Below are 25,146 nucleotides of genomic sequence, written 5' to 3'. Positions count from 1 at the left end.
ATTACATTCTCTGAATTCCTATCTGAATTCTCAGAGTTTTTATCAAACTTAGTCCTTTGTACAGATAAAGTAATTATAGTAGGCGATTTTAATATTCATGTGGATGTCGATGATGATAGTCTCAGCACTGCACTAACTCATTGTTAGACTCAATTGGCTTCTCTCAGTGTGTAAATAATCCCACTCACTGTCTTAACCACACCCTCGACCTTATTCTGACTAATGGGATTGAAATTGAACATTTAATCATTTTTCCACAAAATCCTATTTTATCAGATCATTACTTAATAACTTTTGAATTCCTATTACTGGATTACACACCATTAGACAAAAATGTCTTCACTAGATGTCTATCTGATAGTGCTGTAGCTAAATTTAAGGAAGCAATTCCATCAGTACTGAATTCAGTGCCATATCTCAATACTACAGAGGACTCTTACGTTAACTTTAGTCCCTCCCAAATTGATAATCTTGTTGATAGTGCCACAGGCTCATTGCGAATAACACTCAACTCCATCGCCCCCTTAAAAAGGAAGATAATAAAACATAAGAGTTTAGCTCCATGGTATAAAGCCCAAACCCGCAAATTAAAGCAAACATCGTGAAAATTTGAAAGGATTGGCATTCCACCAAAGTGGAAGAATCTCGCTTAGTCTGGCAAGATAGCCTTAAAACATATAGGAAGGCTCTCTGTAATGCCAGAGCCGCCTATTACTCAGCATTAATAGAAGAGAATAAAAACAGCCCTAGGCTCCTTTTCAGCACTTTGGCCAGGCTGACAAAGAGTCATAACTCTATTGATCCATGTATTCCTATAGCTCTCAGTAGGAATGACTTTATGAGCTTCTTTAATGATAAAATTCTGACTATTAGAGGCAAAATTCACCACCTCCTGCCCTCAACAGGCAGTGATTTATCCCCAAACACAGGAACCTTAGAAACAGACATATATTTGGACTGTTTTTCTCCAGTCGACTTTTCTAAACTAACTTCAATGATTTGTTCAGCTAAACCATCAACCTGTCTCTTAGACCCCATCCCAACTAGGTTGCTTAAGGAAGCCTTACCCTCAGTTAGCGCTTCTTTACTAGATATGATCAATCTGTCTTTAGTAACAGGCTATGTACCACAGTCTTTTAAAGTAGCTGTAATTGAACCTCTTCTTAAGAAGTCTACTCTTGATTCAGGCATTTTAGCCAATTATAGACCTATATCTAACCTTCCATTTCTCTCTAAGATCCTTGAGAAAGCAGTTTCTAATCAGTTATGTGACTTTCTACATAACAATGGTTTATTTGAGGATTTTCAGTCAGGATTTAGAGTGCATCATGGCACAGAGACAGCACTGGTGAAAGTCACAAATGACCTCCCAACTGCATCCTACAAAGGATTTGTCTCCATACTTGTCCTGTTAGATCTTAGTGCCATCCTTTTGCGGAGACTGGAACATTTAATTGACATTAAAGGAACTGCATTAAGCTGGTTTAAGTCCTATTTATCAGACCGATTTTAGTTTGTACATGTTAATGATGAATCCTCCATGAAGGCAAAAGTTAGACATGGAGTTCCACAAGGTTCTGTACTTGGACCAATACTATTCACCTCGTATATGCTTCCTTTAGGTAATATTAGGAAACACTCCATAAATTTTAATTGTTATGCAGATGATACCCAATTATATTTATTGATGAAGCCAGATGAAACTAATCAGTTAAACAAACTCCAAGCATGCTTTAAGGGCATAGAGACTTGGATGACTTGGATGCAATTTTCTACTACTAGACTCAGATAAAACTGAAGTTATTGTGCTTGGCCCTAAACACCTTAGAAACACATTATCTAATGATATAGCTACTCTTGATGGCATTATCCTGGCCTCCAGCGCCACCGTATGGAATCTGGGAGTTATCTTTGATCAAGATATGTCCTTTAACTCCCACATAAATCAAATTTCAAAGACTATCTTTTTTCACTTACGTAAAATTGCAAAAATCAGGCACATCCTGTCCCAAAAAGATGCAGAAAAACTAGTCCACACATTTGTTATTTCTAGGCTGAATTATTGCAATTCCTTCTTATCTGAATGCCCTAACAAGTCTCTAAAGACTCTTCAGCTGGTCCAGAATGCAGCTGCACGTATACTAACAAAAACTAGAAAAAGAGATCACATTTCTCCCATTTTAGCTTTGCTACATTGGCTTCCTGTAAAATCTAGAATAGAATTTAAAATCCTTCTCCTAACTTACAAAGCCCTTAATGGTCAGGCACCATCATATCTTGAAGAGCTCATAGTACCATATTATCCCAGTAGAACACTGCACTCCCAGAATGCAGGCTTACTGGTGGTTCCTACAGTCTTTAAAAAGTAGAATGGGAGGCAGAGCCTTCAGCTATCAGGCTCCTCTCTTGTGGAACCATCTTCCAGATTCAGTCCGGGGTGCAGACACCCTCTCTATGTTTAAGAGTAGGCTTAAAACTTTCCTTTTTGATAAAGCTTATAGTTAGGGCCGACCAGGCTCACCTTGGATCAGCCCTTAGTTATGCTGCTATAGGCCTAGACTGCCGGGGGACTTCCCATGATGCACTGAGCTCCTCTCTCCTCCTCCTCCTCTCCATCTGTATGCATTCATGTAACATCAATGCATGTCACAAACTTGGCTTCTTCCCCGGAGTATTTTTGTGCTTTCTCATCTTGCAGGAAACCCTGGGTTGCACGCCAAGCCTTTGCGGCCCTTTGCAGTCCTGTTGGCATCCTTCCCTGGCTATTGCTATTGCTGTTGCTGCTGTTATTGTTATTGTTACGATTGTTGTTATTAATTGAATTGATTGATTGATTACTGAAGGTGAGCATTCGGCCCAAAGGTATATTAAGACATCAGGTCCTTCTTAAAGAAGAACCAAAGTGTCAGTAACAGCTGAGCTTAGCTAATAAGAATGTTCTGTAATCAATCCAAACATTAATCTTTTTGACATTATGAGGAGAAATATTTATATAACGCCATCCCTCACCTTTTCCATGTGAATATGAGTTATTACTGTGTATGGGTCATTATAACATGGATAATCCATAAGGTACATTAGCCACAGCTTGTCCTACTGATTGGTTAGTGAATGTCAGGCAGCATTTTATTCTAAAAATCCTATCAATGGCAGCCTGAACAGCACAGAGACAGACAGACAGGTAAGCTGCAGCTTCTCAGGTGAGCTCTGATGTCAAAGTGAAAGATTTTTCCATAACTTAAGGAGTTAAATTAAAGATAATACAAGCCGAAGTTTTTGACATGATTTAACAAATCAATCAATCAACTGAAAGAAGCACAGAACTGCAGAACTTCAGGTGGGGTCTGAAAACCTTACAGCAGATAGTTGGTTCAAACAGAGCAGCTACAGGATGTTATACATTTTCTTACAGCAGTTATTGTGAAAATATATCATATTTATTAATTTTAGTCTCAGATTTACATCACTAAAATAAAATATCTCTTCAAATCTGAGAACAATTGCCTGTGAGAGCCACTCACTGTAGGGGTCAAGCATTCGGGCTTGTTCCGGTTTTTCCTTTAATTTGTTACCTGTCTGTGTGTGTATGTGTGTGTGTGTGTGTGTGTGTGTGTGTGTGTGTGTGTGTGTGTGTGTGTGTGTGCGCACGCGCGTGCTGCTGAAGGGCTATGTGTATGTGTGTGCGTCAATTTGTCTTACTTACCTGAACGAGCCGTATTCAGGCGGGGGCTGGTATCGGACGTGGGGCACCTCCCTTGAGTGCTCCCTCCCTCTCTGCTCCTGGTAAAAATGGCCTCCAGCCTCCTGCTGCTTGGTGGGTGAGCCCATTCCTTTGAAGGGGTATTCTGGAGGTGGGCCGCGATGCTGCGGCTTGTAACAGTCGCCCAGTGGCCCTGGAGGGGGCAGCTGAGGGGAGAGTGGGGTGCTGGTGACAGGGGCATGGGCCTTCACGCCGCTGGTGGCCAGGGAGAGCTGCATGAGTCGTTCGCTGAGAGACCGCACGTGACCTTGCTTCAGATCCTTCAGCCCATCATCCTGGTGTACCTTCCCTGCGCCACTCACACGCTGCACTGTGGGGCGACCCTCAGTGCGCACCTTGGCATTGGTCACCCCAGTGACATAGAAGGCGCTGCCCACAGAGGTGGGCAGAGGAGGCTGCTGGGGCTGATTGCTCTGCTGCTGAGGCTGAGGAGGAGGACCATGGCCACGGAAGTATTGCGACTGCACTTTGGCTTCCTCGTACGTAGGGAGGTCCTCAGGGTTTGCGCACTGCTCCTGACAGCTCCCACCACCTCCACTGCTGCCTCCTCCTCCAATCCCCAAACCTCCTCCCCCTCCACTGCTCCCACCCCCTCCTCCTACTCTGGTGGAGCCCAGCTTCTCCAGGCTGTTGTCTGTCTGCAGCTCCTGTCCCTGGGGCTCCTGTCGGGCGATGTGGGGGGTCATGGAGTGATCATCAGAGGGGCCTCCCTGTCCCTGTCCTGGATAACCTCCTCCACCACCACCTCCTGCTCCTCCACCTCCTCCTACTTGTTGTTGTTGCTGCTGCTGCTGCAGCACATAATTCCGGTTCATCTGCTCCTGCAAGAGGCGCTGCAGGACAGTGCTGCTGCCACCTCCTACACTGTTGCTGCTGTTGGACGACTCCTCAGCTGTGGCCCTCATCTCTGCCTCACGCTGACTACGCACCTCATGGAAGGACGAGCTCCGCCCACGGTCTATACTCCCTGAGAGGAGGAGAAGGTGGAGAAAGAGAAAGAGGAAATGGAAACAGTGTGGCGATGGGATGAGAATCAGAGGTTTAAAGAGGTGAAGGTTGTGAATTAATGGAAAGAAACAATCCCAGAGAGCAACAGAAAAGGCAGAAAGATAGCAGAAATACAAGGGAAACAGAGAGGAGAAAATAGAGGAGACAGAAAGCATTAAGGTCAGAGATGCACATGGACCATCCCTCCACCATCCCTGCCCCCCAAACAAAACCATGGAAACCCACTGATGCATGATGGGACAGTGACGCAAAACTGGAGGAAGAACAATTTCTGAAAAACCTGAGGAGCCAAACCCCCACCAGCAGAACCCTTCAGATTCAAATCTACTCAAACGGCTAAACATGGATCTCAAATTGAATTTTAAATATTACTACTGGTTTGTTTGTGACACTCAGAAGAAAAGGACTCAGTGCAGCCACTCAAAGTGGCAGAAAACAGCTTAGCATTGTTTGCACTAAAACCTCCATAGATGGCTTACTATAGCCTGTGGACTGGACTGATGTAAAATGCGTACAATGCAAAGAAGCTGTCTTTTAGTTGTTGAAGGACAAAAGTAACTTTGTTTATATGATGTGATTGAATAAGAAAATTTAAAACTTACTGTCACGGGATCAAAGGGAATCTTTGAGCACAAGCCTGCTTGTCTTCACTCGCTACTATACTGCTATTTGCAATTTTGCTCAATACATGAAATGAGTTGTTGTTATTATCAAAATTGTTGTTGATTAATTTTCATTTCAGTCTTTAAATCCACCATCATAACAATGGTTAATGTGAAAAGTTATTCTTAAAAACAGGCGAGTAGGGGCATCCTGGTGGCCTAATGGTGAAAGCGCATACCACTGCACCATCCATGGTTTGATTCCTGGCTGAGGGACCTTTGTTGCATGTCATACCCCTCTCTCTCTCTCCATGTTTCCTGTCTCTCTACACTGACCCTCAAATAAAAAGGCAAAAGGCTAAAAAAATAATGTAAAAAAATCTGGTGAGTGGGATTGTAAACTTTCCATCCTTTATCTGATCTGAGTTTTTACAGGCAGATGGATCCTTTTAGTGTCACTGGAACAGCCAAAATAAGACTGTATGACCCCACATTCAGTAACAAAACACTGCTGTTAGTCAGGCCTCATGGACTACCATGAACTAGGTGACTACATGTTTTTGAGCCCCAGAATCAAAGGGTTGAGGACCACCCAGGATCACAGCGACTTGATTTTACCCCTTCCAACGAGCAGGAAAAGTATATTTTTTACTGAAAATCAGGAGTGTATGAGATTGTAAGCCACTGGCTTCAGTATGGCACAAAAAGGGGATTACACCATTTTTACAAGGAATCAAAACCCAGTGATTTGAGTAATCTCACAGCTGATCCCAAGAAATGCGATTGGAAATGGTTGTACAGAATCAGACACAAAAGAAATGTGTTTTCTGTTAAACATCCAATGTTGTCAAAGTTGAAACCACCTTGGATTTATTTGGTCCAAATCAAAGAGTATAATTTCCTCCTGAGTAAAAGCTCTCTTCTACTGTCCCCAATAAAAACCCCACAAGCAATCTATATATATATGTTGTTTATTTGTCTGGAGGACAATGTAGGGCTGCATCTACATTTGTGTGGTTTCTTGACATCAGTGAATGCTAACAACACCACTTTACACCTTTTTCTACAGAATAAAGAAAAAATTACATCTAGCGCTTTCTGTTATTCTTCTCATTCTCAAAGAGGAAGATGCTTTTTTCCGAAACATCTGTAGGTAAACAAATCATATGAAACAAATGGACATTTGTTAGCTTTGGCAGGAAGTAAGCAAATGGTAAGTTCTCTTCAAGATGAAGTGACAGACAGATGGACAGAAAACAAACATTTATCAAGTATAATGGGCTGGGTAGTGGAAATGCAAAAGCTTATATTAAGTAATTTCCACAAAAAAATATCACAAAGAAACAAGAAAACTAAACCAACAATCCAAGATTAGAAGCCTTTCCATTAGACATTGATAAACTTTGATGATTTTTAAGACACAACATACAACTCAAGATTTTGACAAGCTTTCATCTATGTCTGTTCAGTCGGCTGGACTTTTGTGGACTGCTTTGTTCAGTAGTTCCTCAGATGCTCAAATATTTTTTAACTTTTTAAGAGTTCTACAGAGTTCTACAGTTTTTATGCATGCAAATCACTTCTGAATAGAAGTTAAATATTAGTAGACTTGACTTGACTTCACTTGTAGTTTATCTGTTTTATGAGTACATTTTAATAATAAATTTAAGATTAAATTCCGGTCTGGTTTCATCAGAGATGCAGCTCTCCTTATGGTCATATATATAGCTTTACATAGTACTTTATTTGATTCTATGATGAAGTGGGTTGGGATATCTGGTATAACTCTTAATGGTTTTCTTCCTATTTATCAATTTCCCAGCTCTTTGTATGCATTACTAATCAAGAGTCTGATTGTGCTTCTCTAACCTGTGGAGCTCCTTAAGAGTGAAAGATGCAGAGGTGAGAGGAGGGCTCCAAACAGGTGGGAGGTTGATTCTCGCTTTGGAGCAAAGTCAAGGTGCTGCCAATTTGGTGATTTTTGTCAACAAGAGAAAAATAAATACCTGCAGAAAATGTGTAACAATGATGTAATTAAGCTTAAAATATAAACAAACAGTTTCAGTTAAACACTCACCAACCAGTGGATGGGTTAAAATCAGTGTGCATCAGAGCACAGTGTCATTATACAAAGCTGTTCACTGTGTTTACCTTGATCACTTACCTCACCTGCAAATGACACCAGGCAAATTCCGAACCACAAACAGCTCTGCACACAGCAGACTGGCCAGTCATAACTCATTATATCAGTGAGTTTCTGATCCCTTACAGGTCCATAATCCTCTCAGGTCATCTGAGAACTATGTTCACTGTTTTTACATGAGTTTTTATCGCCTAAACTTCATTTTCAGTATTTATTCTTTGCACTGATTTCTTGCGATATTTACCTCCATCAGGAAAGTCAGAAGAGGTTTTTACTTTTTACCTGGTCTGTTAAACTGACCGTTAGTAAGTCTGTCAAAACATTACACACAAATATGTCTCATCTCCAGCCCTGTCCTGATGTTACTACTTGATTTTAGACACAGCAAGCCTGTTACAGACCTCTGGATCTCAGATCCACATTTTTCAGTGATTCAAATAGATTTGGTGATGTGCTCACTGAGGGCCTGCTTCCTTTGTCCCATGTCACCCCCCTTCTCTCCCCATTTCCTGTCATCTCTTTACTATCACTATCAAATGAAAGGGAAAAAAGGCATAAAAATACTTAACAGAAGAAAAGAAATAACCTTGAAAATGGTGAGATGGAAGCATCTGTACAGGTTGTTTTAAAGTGGAAACAGACAACTTTTGAACCCCTCCACCCGAATTTTATGTTGAATTTCAGAACAGGAAAAAGGTATTGTAGTTTGACATTGAAATTAAGTTAATATGACAAATCGTATAGGACTAGTTAGATGCCAAAAAATGGTGAAATAATAAAAATATATAACTAGAAAAGCATTTCCTGTGGAAAATGCATGTGAATGCTGAAAGCTAAAATAAATTGCAAAGCATTGCTGAAAACACTAAAGACTTGTTCAGGATCCCCATCTGTACAAATAGAATTTGATTACCATGGCATATTACATTTAAGAGATTTGGCAGTTATATCATGTTATAAAGTTACTTTAGCGCCCACTTTGGATAGAATTTCATGAAATGTTACACACTTCTGTAATGTCACCTTGTACAACATTCCAAATTTGGTTGCAATTCAACTCAGTATTGAGGAGTTATTGCCCTTTAAGTGCATTAGGCCACGCCCTCAGAAATTTCCTAACCAATTACAGACAAACCGTAAGTGAAAATCCCAAAACAAATGAATAAGTTTTGTTCGGGGTCCTCTAAATATGGTATGTACCAAGGTTGGTGAAGATTTGATGAAATATGTGCCAACAGAAGCAAAACATGTCTTTAACAAAAAATCAAAAAGGGCAGAAAATTTTTTTAGGCGCAAATGGGCCTGGCCTATATCAGTTTAATCAGCATCATGCAAGGAACATCCTGTCAAAATATTCTTTGATAGTACTTACTGTTCATGAGTTATTAGCCAAAACATTCCTCCCATAGACTTTCCATTATAAATTTTAATATTTTAAAAAGTTGTATAAAATCACTGGAATATGCTAGCAAGATTATTGATTGTTGAAGATTGTTTCTGGTGCTCAAAGTATAGAGGAGTTGAAAGCTTGCAAAATATGTGTGGAGGAATAAGGATTACTAGAAATGTATTTCCTGCGAAAATGCATGTGAATGCTGAAAGCTCACATTGCAAAGCATTGCTGAAAATACTAAAGACTTGTTCAGGATCCCCATCTGTGCATATAGAATTTGATTACATGGCACATTACATTTAAGAGATTTGGCAGTTAATAAGTAGTATGGTAGTGTTTTATTAATGACCACAAGGTGGGGCTATTGGTGCCATGATTCAGTATGCCATGCAGATTCTCACGGAAAACTTGTGTACCAAGTTTCATTTCATTAAAGACAACAGAATTGCAGAAATGTCATGTTATAAATTTACTTTAGCGCCCCTTTTGGGTAGAATTTTATGAAATATTACACACTTCTGTAATGTCACCTTGTGTACAACACAAATTTGGATGCAACCCTATTCAGCATTGAGGAGTTATTGCCCTTTAAGTGCATTAGGCCACGCCTTCAAAAGTTTGCTAACTAATTACAGACCAACCATTCGTGATATCCAAAAACAAACAAATAAGTTTTGTTGAGGGTCCTCTAAATATGGTATGTACCAAGTTTGGTGAAGATTAGATGAAATATGTGCCAACAGAAACAAAACGTGTTTATCAAAAAACCCCACATGGCAGAAAAACTTTTTAGGCGTGGCCTATATCAGTCTAATCAACATCATCCAAGGAACATCCTGACCAAATATTTTTTTGATAGGACTTACCATGAGTTATTAGCCAAAATGTAAAACATGTAATAAGTGACCATATGGTGGCACTACTGGCACCATGTTTTAATATGTTAAGCATTTCAACATGAGACACCTGTACCTCATATATGAAAAGTTTAGCACTTTCAGTTTTTGAGATATTAGCTTTCAAACGTTCCTCTCATAGACTTTCTATTATAAATTTCAATATCATAAAGAAATATATAAAATCACTAGAATATGCTAGAAAGATGAAAAATAATAGTACAAATGTCCTTAAAGAGCTGAACATTTTGATATTTGAATGTTTTTTGTCACTCAAAGTATGGAGGAGTTAAAAGCTTGCAAAAAAATGTACAAAAGAATAAGAATAATAAATGAGGTTTTATTACAAGGACTGTGTTTTGCAGTCTCAATCAGCAGATTGACAGCACCTATGTGCGTCTGCATTTTTTCACCTTCAACACTACTGAGTTCTGCCCTAAGAAGGGTTGGAACTCACAATCTTTGGCTCTAAAAGGAGCTCAGATATGGCATGATCTTAAACCACTGGTCTAACAGACACAATTTGCATGACAATAAAAAATGTCTTTACCATGCATATCAATCTACAATTTAAGTAATAATATTAAAGAGCAGTCAAGTCACACTGAATGATGGTACATGATACATGATCTAAAGCAAGTTTCTTCACAAGAGCAATATTATGAGGAGCATTGCAGAGTAGGTATTGAACATAGAACCTTGTCATCGGGGAAAGCCGACCATGAGAACAGTGTTCTAAACCACTGAGCCAACAGACATTCTCCAAAATGGGAGAAAAAAGTTCCCATTTTGTTGAGCCCAGAGATTTGTACATCATTAGTGAAAGCAGGATTAGCTTACCATGAGAATGTATGATATGTGTAAAAAGTGTTTGGAGTGAGAGAATGTGTAAGTTAAAGGAACTGGAGTGAGAGGAGACACACATCCTGCAGACTGTATTGCAGTCAATGAGAGCGTGACAGGGACTCCCTATCAATCAAGGTTTAGATCTCAAAAACTACAAGTCCTATGTGAAATGTATTTATATTTTGAGAGAGAGGATGCTAGTGACAACATATTCAGGTAAGATATGTGCTTGAGGAATTAAAACTGTGGGAATGAGACCTGTTTAGAAATTTCTCTCTGGGGGGGGGGCTTATATTGAACCAATCTAAATGCTGATGGTATCATTATCAGTATGGTATCATTATTCTATAGCCATTACATTGTGCAATCAACATTTACTTTATAATAATACGTTAAAGCAAAACAGGGGTCTATTTTCACTTTAAGTCTATTCAACTTTTTTCTACATTTTATACTTTTTAAAATATTAAGCTTTTTTCAACAATTTATTACAACAGAAGTGACATTTACTTAATGATACGATAAAGCAAGAAAGTTGTCCATTTCCACTTTAAGTAAACTCATAGAAATTTTCTTACAATCTGCATATTCCTGTAACCATTGTGAAAATGAGCAGCTGAGCAGCCTCACAAACCCCCTGGAACAGAACCTGAGATGCACAACATTTGATGAGGAGAGGAGGCTAGGGAGGGAGAGGGAGGGAGCGTAACAGTGATGATGTAGAGCTCAGTGCCTATAGAGAGAAATCCATCACTGACATATATTATTGGAGGGTGTATGGAACATGTGACTATAAAATGACATTTGTGACTGCCTTTCTGACTAGTTTGACAGTTTGTCAGCACACACACATACACACACACACACTGCATGCAGAGAAAAAGAACCCCAGCAAGGCTCAGAAAAACATACTCTTGTTTTCACACTGATTTCTACAGTGGCAATAATCAGAAATAAAAAAATAAAAAAAGTATACAGAACTATCCAGAGCAGAAACTGGATCGGAACGTGTCACTGAGGCTGATATTAAAGGTGAAAAGGATGCCTTCCAACAACTCCAAAACTGCCCTATTTATGTGTTGTACTTTAAAATACTATGGGGGTCAGTTGAGCAAATGGATTAATAACCTGAGTGAACAGACAAAGGTAAACACAGATTGATGTCATTTGTTATTTATACTCGCTGAATGAAAGCGCAAATTAATAGAACTAGAGAACTAGAATATTATAACATCTGTTGGAGATCTGTTGGAGTTAAAAATTTTAAAAAGTTTAACTGCTGAATGTAAGATGTCTCCTACTTTACTGTAAAGTCCATTATCAGTGTTTGTTTGTCACACAAAAACCAAAAAAGTTTACATGTGGGATAAGTGAATCAAAACACACATAAATCAAAAGCCCACAGAGCACGACATTAAACCACATACACAGGTGACATGTAAACATCCTGACAGGACAAAGATGGTATGAGTAAGACAATCAGTATGACAAGAGAATTATTCCACCTCTTCTCCTGAAAAGAAAAATAATCACTTCCAGATGTATTACTCCACTTCTGCACCTCATTCTCCCCCAAAACTCCGTCTCTCCTTACTTCCCCTCATATAAACAGTTTACTGAACAACCGAGATCCTAACGCTCATGTGTGTATGTGAATGTAAACCTGCATTTCAGCTTGTGTGTAAAACCAGATTTTTACTTTTGCATTAAGGTTACAGCATAGCCACAGGGCTTTTGCATGTAGCCACTGTGGGCTACGTCGTAGCTGATATGCACCTCATCAAAATGGAACTACATGTTGGGGCTACAGTGATATGAAGACAACAAGAACTCCTAACTATGTGCTATTGTGTCACTATTCTTTAATCTTTTAATAATATTCTAGAATCTCTACAAACTCTCTGAGCCCCCACAGTCCATGTGCCTCTTTACACACACACACACAAATATGCACGCACACACACACACACACACGTTTATTAATTACTCAGTCACAAAATACAGTTAGTTTGATCATGGCACCCAGGCTCCCTGCTACATCACTTGTCAAGATGGCTAAAAACATTCCTTCCTGTTGCACACCAGGACTGAATGGGAACAAGCAAACACAGTGTATTCTAGAACCTCATCAGGTACAACGACCAGTGCAAGCAGCGTACGGACTGGCATTTTCCTGACCTCGAAACTCACTTTGCGGGCCTGTGTGGTATTTTGGTGACCAGCACAGAGCACATGATGCACAGGTGGGAGGTTCATTCAAATGAAACAGCACAAAGACAGTTGTTGTACTTTGGTTGAAATTTGGTCCTAGATGTTGCGCTAAAAACAGATGTCTCAGAACCACGTCTATTTGTGGTGCAATGTCAATCTCTGAGGATTTGGGGATTTTATCAACAGGATCAAACTAAATACTTGCTTCTGACGTGCTGCAACAATGGAGCAATGCTTAAAACACAAACAATTTATTTCAATTTAACACTCAAACCAAAATCTGCACAGAAAATAATGTTTAATGTGGTCAAAGCACACTGTAACAAATTTCCCTGTAAAATTACCGTAAGCTACTGGCAGCTGTAATTGCCAGTATTTTACCATTTTTTTACAGCGTCACCACCGTAATTTACTTACAGTTAAGTGCTGTAAAATTTATTACAGTATTCTGCTGTAGAATGTGAGGTTTACAGTTTGAGTCTGAAGCTAGGCCTGCAGTAATATGTTGTATTTTTACAGTATTGCTATTATAATCTAAATGAACAGTTTCTTACTGTAAATGTTACAGTATACAACTGAAAAGTTTTATATTCATATTAATAAAAACAACTATAAATTGCAGACATATACTGTAAGTAATAATGTGTCTTCAATCTTAATGGTCCAGCAATGACATAAGCTCAGTTTTACATTTAAAAATGTGTAACCCTTAAAATCTATTACAAAAGAGGATGAGACAAGTGACAGCTTTATGGAAATGAAGATTTATTAAAAAGTTTTCAAATATGCCAAGTATATTCAAGTATGTTTGAAAAAATAATCCTCATGCCCTTTCAAAGGGGGTCAATGTAAATTGTTAATGATAATAGCTTGAGCTGCCAGCAAAACTTAGTCATGAGTCTGAACAGCAACTGCTTTACAAACTACTGTTTAAAAATATAAAAGCACAAATAAACAGGATACACAATTTGTAATGCCTTCAAATGTGCTCTGTTACAATTGGCAGAGGGTTGGCTTCCAGGCTCACAGCTCATTGAGTGAGAAAGAAACAAAAATGGAAATCGAGCACAGAGTGAGAGAAAGAAAAATTAAACAATGGAATGGGAGAGATAAACATTTTAAGCAACAACACCTAAATTCCCTTTATGAAGTAATGTCAAGTTCTTCAGAAGAGCAGTGATGAGGATTTTCTGTGAGCTTGTTTGTCTTTGTTTGGCATTACTTTCCCTTCTCAGGGTTAATCACAATGAAGTACCTAAAAACAACATGTAACAAATAACCTATTATGTCCCAGGTTTTAGTACAGCTTGGCAACAAACAGTATATTTGCAGCAACCTATCTACAGCTTAGAAACACACTTGGGTTGAGCTAAGATAACCAATATAACCACTCCATCTTTTGAGGCTCAGCAGCAAACATATCTTAATCAACTTGGCTACATATTCAAAAGATATCAAAACTTCAATTGTTATGTGCTTTAGATAGTAGGCTGTTATTAATTATAAAATGCAAGTGGGATAAACAAGGCGTAGGTATAGACCCAGCCGGACTAATGTTAGTATTCACTGATGTGTAGTTCAAGAGAAAACAGCCATCCTAAAATAATCTTTAAACTACACTTGCAAACAGCAGTGGAAATAATAAATAATATTTAAATACCGGTATTTCAAACTTCCAACTGAAGAACACTACCTGAAAATGCTCTCTTGTGCCTATAAGGTGCTTGCTAGGATTATACCACTTTAATATTAAGAAAAATTAAACGTAATCACTAATAGGGTAACCAGATGCACAAATGTAGTTCTATTTTCTCAGTAAGATGTTACTGACCTTTTGGTTTGATTCCACAAAGGAGAATGAACAGTGATTATATGATGTTGATGGTTACATGTGGGTTCTATCCCTCCATTACTGCAGCGGCAAAAATGAAAATACTGTATTTTACCATCAAATCTTACAGTAGCCTACTGTTGATGTCCATTCTTGGTTTTGGTTCCAAAAAGCATCAGAATTTACAGTATTTTACCATATATAGAAAGGAACAGTACCGTACTGTTGGAATTTGGCTGTATTTTTACACCAATTTGTTACAGTGCAGGAAAGTCAGTAAATCAGTCTGCATTGATAAATGAATGTGGGTGATTCTTATAGTATCTACTGTCCACAGCTGTTCATACAGTTTGAAAAGTTTCTCCTTCAGTTCATTAAATCCATGCAGCATCTGAAGGCAGCAGGACTGATATGTTGATAAATTTGCAGCCTCTGAGAAGTGAAGCGCCAGAACGCAGTGCTGTTACGCATGGCCGTTCACCATGTTTACCTTCATTGAATTGCCTGATGACACCAGGCTGCTACACACACCAGACTGGTCAGTTATAACTCGATACTCTGCTTTTTAATGAAGGAGCTGTCAAGTTAACAGCTCATCAGCCTCTTTTCCAACTTTATTTTTAACAAAAGTAGTGTCTCATGTTTTATGCTTTAAACACATTGTGGAGCAAACACTGTTGTGTAACATTAATTACTAAACTATGTGACCGTGTATGAGGTGAGATACATTAGAATTATTGCTGAAATAGCGTTGGTCCAATATTATCATTTAAATGGCTTTACCAAATCACTTTCTTTATTTTTTATTTCAATCGTTATTAATCGTCATTAATTGATGAAAAACAACTACCCCATTTGTCTTTGGCTGCAGATTTATGGTGATGTGTGTTCATGTCATGACGCTCTGAACCATCCAGACATTTCCTGAAGAAAAGATTTCCATGAGCTTGACCTAAGCTTAACCAATAGCAGGTGAGCATGGAGACGTCTACATAGTCCATGCACCTAAGACCTACCACCTTGCACTTCTTGTTGCACTTGCACAGTTAAAATAGGGCCCTTAATGTTAATGACAGTATTAACATCAATAAACATCAGTTATATAATTAACTGACCATTCCCTACAAACTGGCTGGTTATTAAAAGTAAGTAAGAAAAGGTTTGCTTAAAAGGTCAAAATGTGCTGTGCCAAATCTCTATATGGTTGGGATACCTGTGCTGTAGCTTTTAGCATATTTTACTTTAATTAGAACAATGGCAATAGAAATAAACAATGAAAATTATGTTAATGAATGGAAGGAGAAGCTTTTCATACACTATAAAGCAGCAGTGTGTGGACAACTGTAAGAATTACTTGCTTTACTGACGTTCCTGCTTTAACCACATTTAAACCACATTTATTTAAAGGACAGGTTAACAATTTTTCAGCAACAGTCAGGTGCCCATATGAAGATTGAAAGAGGTTTTCCTTGCTGTAATCATTCCTCCTGTTCATACTAGTATTAAAAGGTCCCCTTCAAATGTGCTTTCAATGTAAGTGAGGGGGAATCAAAATCCAGTGTGTCCATACATTTTTGCAAAAATGCATTTAAAAGTTTATCTGAAGCTTATAGGATATTATTTATGATACTGATTTAAGTGCATCCACTGGTTGGAGAGTGTTTGATTGAAATAATGAATGAATAAAATCACCAGATTGGCAGCAGGGTGACACTGCACAAGAAACAGAGACCCAGTTCCTACGAAAATAGAAACAACTAGCTTTTTGCTGCTTCATTTAAATTAACCTCCACGCATGTGTTCCTCTCTTCCCATCTGAAAGGGGCATATCTACAGGGGGTAAGGGGCAAGTCACCAATATGCTCCTAAGCTGTCCAAAGCTTAGGAAGAAGAAAATCTATAATTCATAATGCCCACTTTGGCCCCTGAAAACAGTCACAGTGAGTCCACTGTCAGCCTGCACATGAGAGCTGCTGCTGCATCTGGAGGTGAAGTCAGAGCTTCTATGTGAAGTTTAACACTAATCAAGACAGTAATGAATGTAACTCCTGTATGACAAACTAGATTCAATAATCAGATTATGTTCAGTGTTGTAATGTTAGTGAACAGGTTAAAGTGGACATATGCTTCTTATGGTTTTCTGTTGCATCATAACTAAAGTCGTTCTTAGAAATGATCGTAGATTAATGAGTGACTCCTACTCACTCATAGGAGGCTGAGAGCACCTTAAAGCTATAATAATATCTATTCCACATTAAAATGTCTAAAAATGACTATACCTATGTTATATATTTTGTTGAACTGTATACTTCCCAAATGTTTCCAACAATTTTCAAACCCAGAGAAATCTGTAATTTTAATCAAGGTAATGGTCCACTTCATCTGGTCGCCTGTCAATTGTGTCATACCCATATTGTCTGCCACAATGGTGTCTACCAAAGAGTATACGCCTACACATCAGATAATACATCGGTGTTTTGGTTGACTGCCAGAAATTGTCGAAAGTTGACTTTTATTCAGTTTTGAGCCACATTTTACAACAAACTTTTTTGATATTGGTCATTTTTAACTATATTGTTTAACCAGATAAAGGGTTTTAGTCATCAGATGTGTGGATCTTAAGTTATCAGAGAAAAAAGCTGAGCAAATGTTAGCAGCAGCTCGGCTCGCAGCCCCTACCAGACATCCTGTGTCTGCCAAACAGCATCAGAGAAATACAGATTTTTTTTACGTGAAACTGCTTTATTCAGTGTTTTTACTTGTTTTAATCACTGAGTCCGTTTGTTCTGGAGAGGAGGAGACCTCTGCAGATAATTTGGCTCCCAGTAAAAACATCCTTAATGATGAACACTGAAGTAATCTTTACCCCCGGAAAAACTGGTTGTTTAACAATAAAGACAACTCCCATGATGCCACGCTACTTCACAAAGTCATCTAAACTTTGTCTTTTGTTATTGTTTTGATTGAGAGACCCCTAGCGGCAGAAATTACATATTGTGCATTTAAGAAGCTCTGAATCTGCAGGAGGAACCAAAAACTCCCTTGAAATCAATCAAAGTTTACTTTCTTAGACTGGCTTCCACCCAGGAACATACATTATAAAGACTGTAGACTGTTTTAATACAGAATACTGAATTTCAAGACTTTCAGGTCACAATTAACTATGTACTACTTGCAGTCATATATTTGGCTTCCCCAGGTGATTACATGTGATCAGGTTCTGAGCACAGTCTGATCACATTTACAGTGTTCCTCCACCTTAGCACTTAACCTGGATGATACGCCTTTGCCATCTTTTCATGCTCAGGGTTACAAGAAAACCTTCTCAAACTTGTTTCAAGGGGAACAAGATCAATAAATATTAAGTAATATTAAATATACTTAATATTAAGTAAGGCTATTAAGTAAGGTTTCACTTATATAATTCAAATAAAAAAGTGTGTACTGTATAACTGTGCATAGTACATGGTATGCACAGTTATACATTTGTAATACATATTTCAAAATATATATGTATATTACTGCTCTTAACAGTACAGCCCATCTCATTATCCTCTGGGATGCCATCTGTGGTACAGCTTTCATCTCATGGAATAAACTTATCAATGGCTTGTGATCTGTGCAAATCACAAATTTCCTTCCATACAGATACTTGTGAAAATATTGTATTCCAAAAATGACAGCTAATCCCTCTTTATCTAGCTGAGAATAGTTCTTTTCTGCAGCTGAAAACATGCGTGATGCAAACCCTTTAGGTTTTTCTTCTCCATCTGACATGCGGTGAGCTAATACTGCTCCAACTCCATATGGCGAAGCATCACAGCTATCAGTTCTTTCTGTTCATCATAGTGCACTAACACACTGCTGGATTGCAAAAGTTCGTTTGACTGTTTGAAAGCCCTTTCTTGCTCTGGCCCCCAAGACCACAGTTCATCCTTCCTCAACAATTTATGCAGAGGTGTCAGTAATGTAGACACGTTTGGCAAGAACTTATTGTAAAAGTTCAACAGTCCCAAATACGCTTTGAGTTCAGTCACTGATGTGGGTGTGGGTGCCTCCTGCACCGCTTTCACCTTTGCTGGTAGTGGATGCAGCCCTGTCTTATCCACACGATGTCCTAAGAATGTCACTTCCTTCTTCATGAACTGACTTGCTCCTTTCTACGTGTAGTCCTGCATTCTCCAGTCTCTGCAGTACTTGATCCAGTGCGTGTAGGTGATCTTTGTCATGCTTTCCAGTCAGAATAATGTCATCCAGGTACACTGAGACATTTTCAATTCCTTGCAGCACACTCTCCATAGTGCACTGAAAGATGGCTGGGCTGGAACTTACACCAAAAGGTAACTTTGTGTATGTGAACAGCCCCTTGTATGTGTTCACTGTGACATACTTTCTTGATGCTTCATCCAGTACAATCTGTTGATATGCATGGCTCATGTCTAACTTTGTGTATTTTTCTCCTCCAGTTAGATAGGCTATCATGTCCTCCATTTTTGGAATGGGGTACTGCTCTATGAGTGACACTTTGTTTACTGTCAGCTTATAGTCCCCACAAATTCTTGCCCTAGAGTCTGGTTTTAGGACTGGTACAATGAGTGCAGCCCATTGTAAGAATTTCACACGCTCAATTGTTTTCTCCTGTAATAACCTCTCTAACTCTTGCTCCACTTTCTTCTTCCTTGCAAAAGGTACTGACCTGAGCTTATAGAAGCAGGGTGTGGCATCACTGGCTACATGTATTTTTGCTGTGAAGCCTTTCAACATCCCTAGCTCATCCTTGAACACAGTCTCATGTCTCAAAAGCACTTCATATAGAGGGTCTTCTCTGTCCTCTATCTTACGTACAGGTTGTCAGTCTACCTTGAGAGCTTTAACCCACCCTCGTCCCACTGAGCTGGTCACTGAACCTTTAACAACCACAACTACTAACATCTTAGCAATACCTTTGTGTTCCACTTTGACCTTAGCTGCGCATAATACTGGCACTCTATGGCCACCATATGTTCTTAGTTTTATCCTGCACTTGGCAAGCCTGACTTTGTTGCCATGCCCGAATAACTTGTAAAATGCCCTCCTTGCCATTATGGTGTACCCATAGCCTGTGTCTACTTCATAGATTACATTTTTCCCATGTACTTTTAGCACTTTTTTTAATAGGCTCTTCTCTGGGAATGACTATCTCTTCCTTCATGTTGTACATGGTCCTGCAACTATCCTTCATTTGATAAATAGTGAAAACCTCCTGATTATCATTATCACCCCCTTTCTCTTGCATGAAATTAGCTCTCTTGCCATGCTTTCTTCTTTCCCCTTTAAAGTGTTTAGTCTTTTCCTTTACTACTGTTTTCATTCTGCAGGCCCTCTTTATATGCCCCACCTTTCCACAAGTTCTCATTTGCAATCCATTCTTCGACAGCAGTCTCTGCTGAATCCTTTTGTCATTTATGCCACAAACCAGCCTGTCCCTCAGCATCACTGTCAAGGAATCACTAAAGTTACAGTCCTGCACCAGCTTCCTCAGCTCTGCAAGGTAGCCACTCACACTTTCATCAGGCTTCCTGTCTCTTGTATTAAATTTCCACCATTGCATTATCTCACTTGGCTTAGGATGAAAATGATTTTTTAACATCCTCACCAGCTCATTGCATGAACGATATCCTGGCTTGTCTGGGCTGAGCAGCTAGTGCGTAGGTCTGGGCTCCCACGCCACTAAGCAGCACAGCTCGTTTCTTTTCTTCATCATCAATGTCGTTTGCCACATAAAAGTGGTCCAGAATCTCACAGTCTTCTTCCCACATTTGTGACTTGCTATCAAAAGGTGCCACTGCACCCACCATGGCAGCCATGGTTTAGTTAGTGTCACGTTGTTAGCACTAGCCTAGCTTCACTTACTAAGCTTGCACGGCTCTCGTCGTCTTGCTGCAGACTTTTATCCTCGTCGCCATATGTGATATCTTAGGATACACTTCATCAGAAATGACAGTTATCTTCAGTTGAGCTGGCTTTAATGTAGGAACCGCCATAACCACCTTACAACATGACCAACACGGGGGTACAACCTCTCTTGGTTATTGCCATAACACTCTGCGTAAGACTCTACATAATCCCTCTAGATGGCAAATGGTACCAGAGCCCTCTACTGGCAATAACATGCAATAGTCACTTCATGACAATAATTTTGAGATGTAGTTTAATTAAAGTAACCCCACAGCTCTACTACACGGAGCACAACTCTAACACAACCTGCACTTCTCAGGAGTGGACTTTGGTGGGCGTGAAGGATGTACAATTTAAACTCTAAAATTCTAAACTCTAAACTCTAAACTCTAAAATCTAAAATCTAAATCTAAAATCTAAAACACTAACACTGAACTGGCATGCAACAAACAGAATCTAAAATGTAAAACCACAGTCAGTTGAGAATACTGTCTTTAGTTGAAAGTAGATAGTGAATCACTTTTCATACCCACATTTAATCACTGGCTTATTGTTTGTTGTTTCTATTCAAAACCTTTTAGATTTTCATTTTAGACTTTGAAAGGAGGAATGTGAGAGTAAATACTTGTGACAACAAATAAAGCCAAGGACAGATAAAATGAATACACTGAAATCAAAGAGGATTTCAATGCATCAGAACAGTGGAGAAACTATGAACTTTAGAATTAAACTAGTGCCCATTCAAAACATGCCTGTTCACAACAGGCCGATTGCTTATTATTTCTCGAGAACCACATATAAATGCATCAATTGACAAACATATCAATGAAAATGATAAGGATTTAATATATTAAAAGGTTTTAATTCTGACAGAGACCACTGAGACTAAACTGAGGTTGAACCATAGAAGCAGTTTATGGCCTTCCATTGGTTGATTCTGCTGCCAATAAAACATGTCTGTACTCCCATCGGCTAGTTTTACTGCCTCTGCCTCTGTTTTTTTTCATGTATGCGCTCATTCCTCTCTTTCAGGCAGTTTAACTGAGCAGGGCACGTGCCTTTGTCCTGCTCAGCAAGTCAGAGCCCAGAAGCCACGCCCTGCTGTGACGTGACAGTGTTTATATCAAACAGCCCCCACTACACTCAGACAAGGAGTGTAGTGGGCTGTTTGCTTGTTTATTCGAAGTTTATTAATATTAAATGTGTTGTGTGTCCAAATTGCACCAAAAGAGCGTCTGTAAATCAGTAAATCACCTGTTGAGTGTTTGATAGTTATCTATTTGTGCTTAAGAATGTAACTGCTGTGAAACAATCAAAACTTAGGCTTTGTTGTTGGTTTTTTCTGACTCATTTTTAAAAAGACGAGAAAAAGAGTGAGAGGGTGAGCATGAACGAGTAATAGAGAGACAGGCTGGAAAGCTTTCTCTGAGAGAGAGAAAACCTGTGAATGAGAGAAATACAATGTTATTTTCTAACGTTATCAAACAAAGAGAGATGTTGTCCCTTCATATCTCTCATGGCAGGGTTGTACAGCTCTGATCAGACATGCAGTCACATAATCCAGAAGCCCAACCCCACCACTGCAGAGTAGAGTGGCTGATTGTTTATTCAGAATTTAAGTTTATAAATATTAATTGTGCCGCTTGTCCAAATTGCACCAAATTTGACACTGCACTCCCTTTGTTCCCCAGCCATACGCCCACCAAGTGTGGTGTCGATCAGATGAACATTTCAAGAGATATGCAAAGGATATACACACAGACATACAGAGATTCCTTCCGTTAGTAGACAGATTTAAAAGTGTTAAGTAAATGTTCTCATGTTTGTGCTGGAAAAGAGCTATTTTGCATGGCAGCATGGAAATGCTACTTTTATTGTATTTAATCTCCTCTTCACAGACCTAATCACTGGATTGAGGGCTTTTTCATTTTCCCCCCACAAAGACCTATTGACCCCACACATAATGATGCCTTTCACCCTGCTTTTTATCCTCACAATATAAACCTGAATTCAGCTCCCTCCATCCTGATTTTCTCCTTTGGAATCACTAGAAAAAACTGGCTCATAACTTTTAAAACAGTTTCAAAAATGCTCCTACCTGTGTGGCTTCTGCAGAAATTCCCTGTATCTTCTCCTAAAATCAACTTCTCTGTGAATAACAAGGAGGTAATCCAAAGTTGGTTTCATTCAATGCCTGTGTTTTACTGAAATGTACCCGCTTTGTGAAGCGGCGCACCTCTCTTTCCATTTCCACCCTCACTCTGACAGGTGGGGCTGGGAGGTAGAGACAGGTGGATCTGGCAACCTTTCAGCACTGAGCCACTCCCTCATACCTGTGCGCTAGTGTAATTGCTTTACCAGCATTTACTCTGCCAACCGTCAGTGAGATAAATACTTAAGACTTCCCCTTTCACTGTGCGTGACATTAACAACAACAGGGTGGACTGCTGGGTCCAATGTCAATGTCTTTGATTATAAAAAGATGGAGTCAGAATATGACTTTCCCCTCAGCTACTTTATACTGTATAGGACTTCCTTAAGAAGATATTCTCCTGGGGTTTTTTTTTCCATTATAGACGATGTGGGCAGCAGGGAAGACATCCCATGCCCAAAATGCAGAAATACAGTCCACCTCAAAAGGAAGTATCAGGAAATTTGGGACTCTGCACTGTGAGATAAACACAGGAGACATGGAGAGACCAAAAACCTGTGAGTCAATAGCAATGTCTAGACACATGCTTGAGACTTAAGAGCTGATTCAGACATGACAGAGAAACATGGGATAGACAGTCACATGACCCGCAGGTCCTGCAAATACTGTCTTCTGGACACATATAGCAGTCAAAACTGCAGTGTTTATGTGAGGCTTTTATTTCCGGGTGTTTAAAAACAAGGAATAGTAATTAAAACATATTTCTTAGTGGGATTTAAAATTAGTGATTCCTACTATATATTCCTGCTAAGTGGAGGCTCCGCCATATATTTGTAGTTCATAGTTATGTTAAAAGTTAAAAGCTGGTAATTTCATTTCAGTTACACAGGTTAGCACGGCCAGCCACAGGTAAACGTACCCAGGGCCCCATCCATAGTACTGCAACACTTGTTAGACAGTTACTAACTAAATAGCTACATGGGACGGGTGCTACACTAGGTACAGTTCAATTTTACAAATTTAAGCAAGTAATTGAGGATATTGCTGTTGATACAAATTCAACCACTTAATTACTTCTTTAAAAGCTATCCCTTCAGAACGCGATCAGTGCAGAGTCACAGGATTATACGTTCAGTGCTTGTAATGTTTGTGATATGTGAACTGAACCTCATTCACTCTATGTAAGAGGAGCAGCCAAATATCCAAAATGTAAAAATGTTAACATACTGAAACAAGAATGCTAATGGTTGTTTATAGCATACCACACTTTGAAAACGGACATTATGATATTCATGGAGGAGACAACTTATATTAATACTCAAGAATGTTGAATCAAGAAATTAAAATGTCCTTTAAATCACCAAACTCTTTTTAATAACTTTCTGGAAGTCTGGTGGAATGATAAATGCTCAACAACTAAACAATTACACAAAATTTCTATTCAACTCAGACAGAATACTGTAATGAGAAATAGGAAAGTTTTCAGGATGTAGGATGAAACCTGACATCAAGAGTGCAGAATCTTCATTACTGGCTTATAAAGTGACAGATGCAGGTAGACACATAGACATGAGTCAAGCTTAGTGGTATAATTACAAAATGACATAATTAGGAACGCAACCTCAGGTATTTGAAATGACCAATAAAAGAGAGATCACATTGAATGAGAGAGCTTCTGGAATTTCACACGATGGAAAGAATGAAGATCTGGTTTTGCAACATATTTAGTTAGTGATGCTGCTTGGACTATGAAAACATCTTTATCCGGGGTTCTGTTACTTTCTACCTTTCTATTTCAGGAAACGCCCTGCTTTCCATTCCGCTCCAGGGTGCTGCCCCGTACTACCACAGTTGTCTACTTTTTCAGTGAGCAGCATTGGCTTACCTGCCTAAAGGCCACACTGACTGTCACTGCTTGGGGAATTCACCGCAACTGTAGATTCAAACAGCAACCCATGTGTCACAAGCCCACTCACCTTTTCCTCACCTGCTGTCTCTGCCATTTAAGTGACACTTCAGCCCTTTAGTAGTGCTGAATGCTTTGAGGAAACTATGGTAAAAGTTTAATAAATACTGGTTTAAGTTACTATGGATGTTTAGATACTTTACTTTTGCTCTCTTTATAATGTGCTTAATTATATAAATGTATATAATTATATTATCAGTCCCTCCAGGATCTTGCTAGGGATGCAGTGATCACTTTCTTCCCCAATGCCAATGCTTCATCTCAAGGTATCTGCCAATCCTGAGCACTGAATAAATAACAGTGCCCTCTTCCTGAATTTTAAATCTTAGTGTGTGGAACTTTTTTGGAATATTTGGGACTTTCATGTAAATCATCCATCTTAAAACCTAGACTACCGCAAC

At 39.1% G+C, this 25,146-nt stretch overlaps 1 protein-coding gene across 1 annotated transcript in view; it reads right to left on the bottom strand.

Moving 5' to 3' along the window:
- Positions 1-25,146, bottom strand: part of amot (angiomotin) — a 121,058-nt gene that overhangs the window by 47,869 nt on the left and 48,043 nt on the right. The window contains exon 2 of the mRNA XM_067607185.1: positions 3,704-4,727. Coding sequence (XP_067463286.1) covers positions 3,704-4,665 — 962 coding nt within the window. The 5' untranslated portion in view covers positions 4,666-4,727. The remainder of the gene's footprint in view (positions 1-3,703; positions 4,728-25,146) is intronic.

The sequence above is a fragment of the Thunnus thynnus genome, chromosome 13 (genome assembly GCF_963924715.1).
Source record: "Thunnus thynnus chromosome 13, fThuThy2.1, whole genome shotgun sequence".
In the NCBI taxonomy this organism is placed as follows: domain Eukaryota; kingdom Metazoa; phylum Chordata; class Actinopteri; order Scombriformes; family Scombridae; genus Thunnus; species Thunnus thynnus.
The sequence above is the reverse complement of the archived record's forward strand: the minus strand, read 5'-3'. Positions and strand labels throughout refer to the sequence as shown.